General features: G+C 41.6%; 1 protein-coding gene across 2 annotated transcripts in view; it reads right to left on the reverse strand.

Moving 5' to 3' along the window:
- Positions 1–12,259, reverse strand: part of LOC139564900 (MAGUK p55 subfamily member 2-like) — a 60,742-nt gene that overhangs the window by 13,983 nt on the left and 34,500 nt on the right. For both annotated transcript variants that reach the window (XM_071384776.1, XM_071384775.1), the window contains exon 2: positions 2,794–2,851. In XM_071384776.1, the coding sequence (XP_071240877.1) occupies positions 2,794–2,824 (31 nt within the window). In that variant the 5' untranslated portion in view covers positions 2,825–2,851. The remainder of the gene's footprint in view (positions 1–2,793; positions 2,852–12,259) is intronic.

Raw genomic sequence — 12,259 nt, forward strand, 5'->3', positions numbered from 1 at the left:
AGAGACACAGAAACACAGATACAGATTCAGAGGAATGAGTTACACCCAGCTTCACACAGAGACACAGAAACACAGATTAAGAAAAATTGGTTACACCCTGGTTCACAAAGAGACACAGAAACACAGATACAGATTCAGAGGAATGAGTTTCACCCAGCTTCACACAGAGACACAGAAACACAGATACAGATTCAGAGGAATGAGTTTCACCCAGCTTCACACAGAGACACAGAAACACAGATTAAGAAAAATTGGTTACACCCTGGTTCACAAAGAGACACAGAAAAACAGATACAGATTCAGAGGAATGAGATACACCCAGCTTCACAAAGAGACACAGAAACACAGATACAGATCCAGAGAAATGAGATACACCCAGCTTCACACAGAGACACAGTGATACAGATTCAGAGAAATTAGATACACCCAGCTTCACACAGAGACACAGAAACACAGATACAGATTCAGAGGAACGAGTTACACCCAGCTTCACACAGAGACACAGAAACACAGATACAGATTCAGAGGAATGAGATACACCCAGCTTCACAAAGAGACACAGAAACACAGATACAGATTCAGAGAAATGAGATACACCCAGCTTCACACAGAGACACAGATCCAGAGAAATGAGATACACCCAGCTTAACACAGAGACACAGAAACACAGATACAGATTCAGAGAAATTAGATACACCCAGCTTCACAAAGAGACACAGAAACACAGATACAGATTCAGAGGAATGAGTTTCACCCAGCTTCACACAGAGACACAGAAACACAGATACAGATTCAGAGGAATGAGTTTCACCCAGCTTCACACAGAGACACAGAAACACAGATTAAGAAAAATTGGTTACACCCTGGTTCACAAAGAGACACAGAAAAACAGATACAGATTCAGAGGAATGAGATACACCCAGCTTCACAAAGAGACACAGAAACACAGATACAGATCCAGAGAAATGAGATACACCCAGCTTCACACAGAGACACAGTGATACAGATTCAGAGAAATTAGATACACCCAGCTTCACACAGAGACACAGAAACACAGATACAGATTCAGAGGAACGAGTTACACCCAGCTTCACACAGAGACACAGAAACACAGATACAGATTCAGAGGAACGAGTTACACCCAGCTTCACAAAGAGACACAGAAACACAGATACAGATCCAGAGAAATGAGATACACCCAGCTTCACACAGAGACACAGTGATACAGATTCAGAGAAATGAGATACACCCAGCTTAACACAGAGACACAGAAACACAGATACAGATTCAGAGAAATTAGATACACCCAGCTTCACACAGAGACGCAGAAACACAGATACAGATTCAGAGGAATGAGTTACACCCAGCTTCACACAGAGACACAGAAACACAGATACAGATTCAGAGGAACGAGTTACACCCAGCTTCACACAGAGAAATAGGACTAATTCAGGACTGACCCTTGGAAAGAGGAAAGACTCGCCCTTTTGCGAAGGCAAGTTAAACTTGAAGTTCAAGTTTTGGAGGAGTTATCACATTTCTACTGCCTAGGTTCAGGAGGTTTTCCGGACCACCTTGAACTTGAATGTATCATACGTTTTAGCTTCATCTCATAAAACCTTCAGCATGCAGCTAAATGTATGAAGCAAACCGTTGCTTTACAGACTTTCAACTCAATTTACAGCCCAGTCATCAAGCTCCCCCCGTTAAACAAGATTTGTAACTGCATGCTGTCTCTGCATTTCTGCACCCAGCTATGAGTGACTAAGCTATGAGTGACTAAGCTATGAGTGACTAACAATGTCATACATCTATATGACATCAACATGTCGTTAGCATGTCACCCTCCAGTACAGGATATAAGGACTTTAAAAATAGATATACATATAGATAGTCGCTATCAATGGCCGTATCCTATAATGTCATAGTATCTCATACGTGGTTTGCCCAAGGTCTCAGTTGACCATCTTCTGCTATTGATTAAAAACAGTCCATTTTGTGGTATTTTTTTTGTTTTTGTTTTGTCACAGAAAATACAAGTGCTCATACAGTATATTCTCTCTATATCACTGCTGGGTAACATTGTGTATCTTAAAGGGGCAGTCAACAGTAAAAACAAGTATTTACTAACCACTGTTTCGGTAAAAAGCTGAGGGAACGAGGCTGGAGAAATGTTACCACTCTCAAATTCATAGAAAGAGCTATGGATGCAAGGACTGACCATCCATGATATCACAATTATAGTTTTAACCGTTATTATGTTCAAAAACATTGGAGTAAAACAAGCTTATTTTGGGTTGTGATGGGGCACGGCAGTTGAACTAAGCTCACGAGGCATTTCTAAGTTATATTCTTCAAGAATCAATGGGTACATATCATTTATTTATAAGTAAACAAATGGATGTAGCAACTGCAGAATGCCCTTTAATGTCAAGTGTAACCCAAGTCTCCCTCCACCAAATCCCAAAACTTATGCAGTTGTCTGGACAAGCAGTGAAAAATGGGTCTACTTCCAGGAAGTAACAGTGTCAGTTCAATCTCCATTTAGGGGACACATTATATGGCTTCATTAATGTAGCCCTTTTCTGGCTGCGGCATTGAGAGACTGTGGGTCATAATGGCTGTGTGGTGTGTTTATGGATGTGGGTGTCATATAGAACATGGGGCGGCCCCATTTATCAGAGCTACGGAGAGAGGAGATGGACTGGGTAAGGGAGGAGGAAGTTGAGGGGCTGGAGGAAGGAAAGGAGGGATGGAGGGGGGGAAAGGACAGGAGAGGGAAACAAAACTCACCGCGCTCGGTGCCAGTCGACGCCACAGGCATGTTGAGGCTTTAGTCAAACTGTGTCAGCTGCCGGCAGAGAGGAGAAGGAGAGAGAGAGAGAGAGAGAGAGAGAGAGAGAGACATTAATAAACATTTAGTTTAATAAAAAAAATCATTTGTATTGAGAGTGTTCCCTCATGTGTGCCAGAACAGACATCCATTTTGAATGCGGGCATCAGAGCTAAAATGTATGGTAGAGGCCTTCACGGGTCCAAATGGACCTGGGGTTTTCCCGTCCGGACCCGATATGCATAAATTAATTTCAAAAATATAAAACCCATTCCGAACGGACCCGAGGACAACTAGACCCTTTCCGTATAGACCTGGTCGGTTCCAGACCCGGTCCGAATGAGGGAAGCAGCAGAAAAATCTATTTAACCGGAGCTGATAAAACATGAGGGAGAGAAGGTAGAGAGAGGAGCAGGGGCTGTGCTGTGTGTGTAGGTTACGAGCGAGAGACACATTGAACAGGGAGAAGGGCGGGAGACGAGAGACAGCAACCAACCAAGCCGACTCGTGCTATAGTAGACTAATAGCTGCCATAGCTAGGTTATTTATCATCCAACATGATTATTTAGTACCGGTTTTGGCTGCATCAAACCGGGAGAAGCTAGTTAAGCTAGTTAACTAGCTAGGCTAATTGAGGTGGCTGTATGCCCTTTCTCGCTCTACACAGTTACAAACAACAACAAGTCCATTCAGAATATATAGAGCCTTGCAAAAGTATTCAGCCCCCTTGACGTTTTTCCTATTTTGTTGCATTACAACCTGCAATTTCAATTGATTTTTATTTGGATTTCATGTAATGGACATACACAAAAAAAGTCCAAATTGGTGAAGTGAAATGGAAAAAAAGAACTTGTTTAAAACAATTCAAAAAAATTACAAATGGAAAAGTGGTGCGTGCATATGTATTCACCCCCTGTGCTGTGAAGCCCCTAAATAAGATCTGGTGCAACCAATTGCCTTCAGAAGTCACATCATTTGTTAAATAAAGTCCACCTGTGTGCAATCTAAGTGTCACATGATCTGTCACATGATCTCAGTATATTTACACCTGTTCTAAATGGCCCCAGAGTCTGCAGCACAACTAAGCAAGCGGCACCACCAAGCAAGCGGCACCATGGTGACCAAGGAGCTCTCGAAACACGTCAGGAACAACGTTTTGGAGAAGTACAGATCATATCCATCCTGCCCTGCCTTTCTAAAGTCTTCGATAGCCAAGTTAACAAACAGATCACCGACCATTTCAAATCCCACCGCACCTTCTCCGCTTTGCAATCCGGTTTCCGAGCTGGCAACGGGTGCATCTCAGCCACGCTCAAGGTACTAAACGATATCATAACCGCCATTGATAAAAGACAGTACTCTGCAGCCATCTTCATCGACCTGGCCAAGGCTTTCAACACCGTATTTTTGTATTTTTTTTGTACAATATAACAATCAGAAAAATATGACACAGATAATGCCCCGTTATTCCTTCCACCTACACAAAACACCATGCTACATGGGGGCACATTGGGGGCAAAACCCTTCCCTCCCCAACACAGGAACACCTCCCTCCCCTCTACCGGCATTAGCTTCGCTGATTAACAACGACAAAAGAAACAGAATGACCTTCACATTCCATGCTAGAAAATAAATGATTCAACACAAAAACAAATAATAATACATGAATGAAGAAAGTAGTAATGAGGCAGCTAAGGTGACGTCTCTAGAAACTACTGAAAGTCCCCCCAGACATCAGTCAATTCAAAGGGTTTATTACGTCAATTGTATGTTATTCTTTCAGGTGGAATATAGGAAGATCTTTTAGCCACATCTGCTTGCTTGGTAGCTGTGCATTTATTGGCTGCAATGACTGACAATTTAATGAATCTGGTTTTGCTACCAATATTAACTGGTAGAACAGAATCATCTCCCAAGAAGAATAAGGGAAGGATCTAGTGGTACCATCATATTAGTGACCTGTGATAAGATCTGAATAATGTCTTTCCAATAATTGCTTCGTTCAGGGCAGGACAAAAACATATGCATAAGTGTGCCCACTCCCGTTTTACACCTTAGGCAAAATTTTGAATACTTAGAATTGATCTTATACTGTCTCTCTGGTGTAAAGTAGTAAAATATTGAATTGCATCAACTTGTGCCTTGTGTTAAATGAAAGACGCTGAGCATCTAAAAAGAGCTTTCCCCATTTCTCATCCTCAATGAGACATCATGCCACTTCATGCAAGCTTTCAGAGGTTCATCGTTCCCCAACAGAGCTTAAAGCCTAGAGTACATGTAAGAAATGACACCTTTTACCCCTTTCCTTTCCAGCCACAGTTTATCCGTTTTACTCATGGGCTGAATCCTACCTCCCTGATGTGTGACAATATAATGCCTAACCTGTAGGTATTTAAAGAAATTAGTTGAGGTAACTGAAAATGAGATGCCAGTTGTTGAAAGGATAGTAGTTCACCTTCTCTATAGAGATTACCAAATGTTTTAATTCCTTTGTTGAACCAAGAAAATGTAACACCATCTCTCAGGGCTTTGGATAAGATGGGGTAATTATAGAAAGGTGTTTGTTCATATATAGATCTAAGCCCTTCTGTTTGTTTACAGACTTCAATCCATATATTTAAAGTGTTTTTAACTTCTTATGGCTGGGGGGCAGTATTGAGTAGCTTGGATGAATAAGGTGCCCAGAGTAAACTGCCTGCTACTCAGGCCCAGAAGCTAAGATATGCATATTATTAGTAGATTTGGATAGAAAACACTCTGAAGTTTCTAAAACTGTTTGAATGATGTCTGTGAGTATAACAGAACTCATATGGCAGGCAAAAACCTGAGAAAAAATCCAACCAGGAAGTGGGAAATCTGAGGTTTGTAGTTTTTCAACTCTTTGCCTATCCAAGATACAGTGTAAATTTGATCCGATTGCACTTCCTAAGGCTTCCACTAGATGTCAACAGTTTTTAGAACCTTGTTTGAGGCTTCTACTGTGAAGGGGGAGAGAATGAGAGCTGTTTCAACCAGAGGTCTGGCAGAGTGCCATGAGCTCAGTCTCGCCGGCGCCCGTGAGAGTTAGCTGCGTTCCATTGCATTTCTAAAGACAAAGGAATTCTCCGGTTGAAACATTATTGAAGATATTTATGTTAAAAACATATTAAAGATTGATTCTATACATCGTATGACATGTTTCTACGAACTGTAACGGAACTTTTTGACTTTTCGTCTGGACCTAGTGCTCGCGCCTCATGAATTTGGATTTGTGAACTAAACGCGCGAACAAAAAGCAGGTATTTGGACATAAATGATGGACTTTATGGAACAAAACAAACATTTATTGTGGAACTGGGATTCCTGGGAGTGCATTCTGATGAAGATCATCAAAGGTAAGTGAATATTTATAATGCTATTTCTGACTTCTGTTGACTCCACAACATGGCGGGTACCTGTATGGCTTGTTTTTGTGTCTGAGTGCCGTACTCAGATTATTGCATGGTGTGCTTTTTACGTAAAGTTTTTTTGAAATCTGACACAGCAATTGCATTAAGGAGAAGTGGATCTATAATTCCATGTATAACACTTGTATTTCCATCAACATTTATGATGAGTATTTCTGTAAATTGATGTGGCTCTCTGCAAAATCACCGGATGTTTTGGAAGCAAAACATTACTGAACATAACGCGCCAATGTAAACTGACATTTTTGGATATAAATATGAACTTTATCGAACAAAACATACATGTACTGTGTAACATGAAGTCCTATGAGTTTCATCTGATGAAGATCATCAAAGGTTAGTGATTAATTTTATCTCTATTTCTGCTTTTTGTTACTCCTCTCTTTGGCTGGAAAAATGGCTGTGTTTTTCTGTGGCTATGTACTGACCTAACATAATCGTTTGTTGTGCTTTCACAGTAAATCCTTTTTGAAATCAGACATGTTGGCTGGATTCACAACAAGTGTAGCTTTAATTCGGTGTCTTTCATGTGTGATTTCATGAAAGTTAGATTTGTATAGTAATATATTTGAATTTGGCGCTCTGCATTTTTACTGGCTTTTGGCCAAGTGGGACGTTAGCATCCCACATATCCTAGAGAAGTTAAACACTAGTAAAACTAAATGCATGCTTTCAACCGATTGCTGCTCGCACCCTCCCTTCCGACTATCATCACTAATCTGGACGGTTCTGACTTAGAATATCTGGACAACTACAAATACCTAGATGTCTGGCGAGACAGTAAACTCTCCTTCCAGACTCATATTAAACATCTCCAATCCAAAATTAAATCTAGAATCGGCTTCCTATTTCACAACAAAGCCTCCTTCAAACATACCCTTGTAAAACTGACTATCCTACTGATCCTCGTAAAACTGACTATCCTACCAAAGTCATTTACAAAATAGCCTCCAACATCACTCAGCAAACTGGATGCAGTCTATCACAGTGCCATCCGTTTTGTCACCAAAGCCCCATATAACACCCACCACTGCGACCTGTATGCTCTTGTCGGCTGGCCCTCGCTACATATTCGTCGCCAGACCCACTGGCTCCAGGTCATCTATACATTTCTGCTAGGTAAAGCTCCGTCTTATCTCAGCTCACTGGTCACCATAACAACACCCACCCGTAGCATGCGCTCCAGCAGGTATATCTCACTGGTCATCCTCAAAGCCAACACCTCCTTTGGCCGCCTTTCCATCCAGTTCTCTGCTGCCAATGACTGGAACGAATTGCAAAAATCGCTGAAGTTGGAGACTTATACCTCCCTCACTAACAGAAAAAAGCCATTGCTTAAAGAAAACAATGAGCAAACACGTTTGGTGTTCGCCAAAAGGCATGTGGGAGACTCCCCAAACATATGGAAGAAGGTAATCTGGTCAGATGAGACTAAAATTGAGCTTTTTGGCCATCAAGGAAAACGCTATGTCTGGCACAAACCCAACACCTCTCATCACCCCAAGAACACCATCCTCACAGTGAAGCATGGTGGTGGCAGCATCATGCTGTGGCGATGTTTTTCATCGGCAGGGACTGGGAAACTGGTCATAATTGAAGGAATGATGGATGGTGCTAAATACAGGGAAATTCTTGAGGGAAACCTGTTTCAGTATTCCAGAGATTTGAGACTGGGACAGAGGTTCACCTTCCAGCAGGACAATGACCCTAAGCATACTGCTAAAGCAACACTCAAGTGTTTAAGGGGAAACATTTAAATGTCTTGGAATGGCCTAGTCAAAGCCCAGACCTCAATCCAATTGAGAATCTGTGGTATGACTTAAATATTGCTGTACACCAGCAGGAACCCATCCAACTTGAAGGAGCTGGTGCAGTTTTGCCTTGAAGAATGGGCAAAAATCCCAGTGGCTAGATGTGCCAAGATTATAGAGACATATCCCAAGAGACTTGCAGCTGTAATTGTTGCAAAAGGTGGCTCTACAAAGCATTGACTTTGGGGAGGGGTGAATTAGTTATGCACGCTAAAATTTTCCTTTTTTTCTCTTATTTCTTGTTTGTTTCACAATAAAACATATTTTGCATCTTCAAAGTGGCAGGCATGTTGTGTACATCAAATGATACAATCCCACAAAAAAATCTATTTTAATTCCAGATTGTAAGGCAACAAAATAGGAAAAGTGCCAAGGAGGGGTGAATACTTTCGCAAGCCACTGTTGGCTCTTGTTCGTTGTCGCCTATCCTGCTCCTTTAACTCCGTCATTTTAACTCCATCTTCCATTGATTATGTATCTGCTGACTTTTGCCCCACATAAAGACTCTATGACTGTAGCCTGTTGACGCTTTGATGACTTATGATTGGCCAACAACCACAAGCTACACGCGCCACTCTCATGAAAAGTGTCCACTCTCGCGCCACTCTCATGAAAAGCAAAGAGCAGCAGCAAGGACGCAATTTCTCTCTCTCTCTTTACTGCAGTAGTCGTGTTCGGATCTGTATGGGTCCTTCCGGACAAGTCAGTTAAAATTACACATAACCGAGACCCGACGATCATATCAGATCCGACCCAGACCCGTGACATTTTTTTGAATTCTGGATCCGAACCTGCTCTGTCCAGGATCGGATCTCGGGTATTTGGGTACAGGGGATCCATGAAGACCTCTAATGTACAGTAACGATACACATTTATACCAGCATAGAATCCAACAGGTGCATTTGGGCATTTTTCATAGTATAATATTCACCAGCAGGGAGCGCTGTTTTCCCATCAGCAGATTATATTCCAGTTTGAACGATGGACGACCAATAAGCACTGGTGTTTTCTTGACTTATTTACACTGAGTGTACAAAACATTAGGAACACCTTACTAACATTGAGTTGCGATCTGTTTTGCCCTTAGAACAGCATACATTTGTCGGGCATGGACTCTGCAAGGTGTCAAAAGCGTTGCACAGGAATGCTGGCCGATGCTGACTCCAACGCTTCCCACAGTTGTGTCAAGTTGGCTGGATGTCCTTCGTGTGGTGGACCATTCTTGATACACACGGTAAACTGTTGAGAGTAAAAACTCCAGCAGTGTTGCAGTTCTGGCACCTACTACCATACCCCGTTCAAAGGCACTTAAATCTTTTGTCTTATCCATATTTTTGCATATTAGCTAGAGGTCTTCATGAATCTACCTGTACCTGAATACCCGAGGCCTGATCCAGGAACCGAGCAGGTAGCTTGTTGTTGTTGTTGGCCAATCATAAGTCATCAAAGTGGCATTGGCTACAGTCATAGCCTCCATGTGGGGCAAAAGTTAGGAGATAGCTAGCTTAACGTTAGCTAGCTTAACTAACTTCTCCCGGTTTGATGCAGTCAAGACAGGTACAACGTAATCATATTTGATGATAAATAATCTAGACTACTATAGCGCGAGTCGGTTTGGTTGGTTGCTGTCTCTCCCTCCCTGCTCCCGTTTCACTTGCTCACACAGTACGGCCTCTCTCCCGCCTGCTAGAGCAGCACCTCTCTCTCCCTCCTCTCCCACGCGCTTTATCAGCTCTGGTTAATTAATTAAGTAGCTTTCCTCGGATCAAATCGGACCGGGTCTGGATCCAACCAGGTCTATACGAAACGGTTCTAGTAGTCCTTGGGTCCGTTCAGAATGGATCTCTATATAAACATGTTTTATTTATGCATATCAGGCTCGGTGGGAAAGCCCCAGTTCGGAACGTGAAGACCTCTAATCTAAGCATTTGTTTTGGATTTCTTCTAACCCTTCGACGGTGTGCGAGTATCTATTCTCACAGGATAATGTAAGGAGACATGAACAAGAGAGAAGGCCTGTGCCGTCACAGACAGAGTGGGCTTCTGGTGTAGCTAATGCATGGTATCCATGACAACAGGCTCAATGTATGGTAAGAATGGAGAGGTAGGGGCAATAAGAGAACAAAAAGAGAGAGCAGCGGCCCCACCCCACTTCAGCACCACCCCACCAAAACACTGTCTCACCCCACGAAGAGGAGAAAACCATGCACAGAGAGAGAGAGAGAGAGAGAGAGAGAGAGAGAGAGAGAGAGAGAGAGAGAGAGAGAGAGAGAGAGAGAGAGAGAGAGAGTATCCTACTAAAGCAAACAATAATAAGAGCCTGAGGCGGCAGACAAATGTACTCTACCAACACACTTGCTGTAAGAAGCCATTTTGCTGCTTCAAAGTGTTTTGATAACGTCTGCTAGAAAGATATCGGCCAGATTCCCCTCATTTACAGACTCTTCTGAGGCGGCAAGACAGGCAGTAAGACATGAGGAGTGACTCATGAATGACTCACATAGATTACACCTGCTTCTACCATTACTGCAGTTATTACACTTCTGTATTAGATATTTATTTGTGTAATCTGTTATATATATACTTTTTCTATACGTTTATAGGTACTACTCTTATTCTTGTCGCTGTTGTTTTCATAATTGTGATTGTCATATTGTTATTTCATTCAAGCCATTGAAACATGCCAAATCAACATTGGCATGAACCACAACACAGTTTAACCTGTTGAGGACAGAGGGCGCTGTTTTCACTTTGGGGTAAAATCGTGCCCAATTTAAACGGCCTCGTACTCAATTCTTGCTCGTACAATATGCATATTATTATTACTATTGGATAGAAACCACTCTCTAGTTTCTAAAACACTTTGAATTATATCTGTGAGTAAAACAGAACTCATTTTGCAGCAAACTTCCTGATCAGGAAGTGGAAAATCTGAAAACGATGCTCTGTTCTAGGGCCTGCCTATAAATGGGCTTGATACGTATTAGTATACATGCACGTCATTCACCTTCCACTAGATGTCAATAGGCAGTGAGAGAAGAAATGGAGTGTTTATCTTGGTCTGAGGTGGAATAAAAGCTCTTGGCATGAAGTGTCACCCATTTCCTGTTTTCTGGAAAGCGCGAGAAGGAGCCTGGGATTGCCTTCTGGAAAGCTGTCGTTATAGACCACTAATATCTCCGGCTTTGATTTTATTTGATAAATGTGACAATATCATCGTAAAGTATGTTTTTTCAATATAGTTTTATTAGATTATTGAAAATTTTTCGGGACGTTAGGCGTGTTGCGTTGTGTGCCTTTGTTCAGGAAGGAGAGCTTTGCGCTACTTTGCTAGCTTTCCGTGCTAATTGACTGGAGAAGAGGACGTTCTAAAACCAAACAACGATTGTTCACGACAAAGGACCCCTTGTACAACATTCTGATGGAAGCTCATCAAAAGTAGGACCCATTTTATGATGCTATTTCATATATCTGTCGAACATGTGTACTATTAGGTAGCGCCCAGATTTTGGGCACGCTCTCGCTATAACATAAGCTGGATGTCGTAATGAAGTTATTTTTAGAATTCTAACACGGCGATTTTATCTATCATTTCCTATACAACATGTATTTTTTAGTCATGTTTATGAATAGTTATTTGGTCAGAATAGGTGAGTTTTAGAAAAATATCCGCACATTCTGGGAAAAAGATGCTACGTTAGCACAATGTATAACCACTGATTTCAGCTCTAAATATGCACATTTTCGAACAAAACATAAGTGTATGTATAACCTGATGTTATAGGACTGTCATCTGATGAAGGTTTATGAAGGTTAGTGAAAATTAAAATCTTTTGCTGGTTTATTCGCTATCGCTAACGTGCCTATTGCTATCGCTAACGTGCCTTGATGAATGAATGCGGTAGTGTGGTAGGCTATTGTAGTAAGCTAATATAATGCTATATTGTGTTTTCGCTGTAAAACACTTAAAAAAAATCGGAAATATTGGCTGGATTCACAAGATGTTTGTCTTTCATTTGCTGTACACCATCGATTTTTCAGAAATGTTTTATGACGAGTATTTAGGTATTTCACGTTGGTCTCTATAATTACTCTGGCTGCTTCGGTGCTATTTTTGACGGTAGCTGTGATGGTAGCTGCAATGTAAAACTGATTTATACCTCAAATAT

The sequence above is a fragment of the Salvelinus alpinus genome, chromosome 36, assembly GCF_045679555.1.
Source record: "Salvelinus alpinus chromosome 36, SLU_Salpinus.1, whole genome shotgun sequence".
Lineage (NCBI taxonomy): Eukaryota > Metazoa > Chordata > Actinopteri > Salmoniformes > Salmonidae > Salvelinus > Salvelinus alpinus.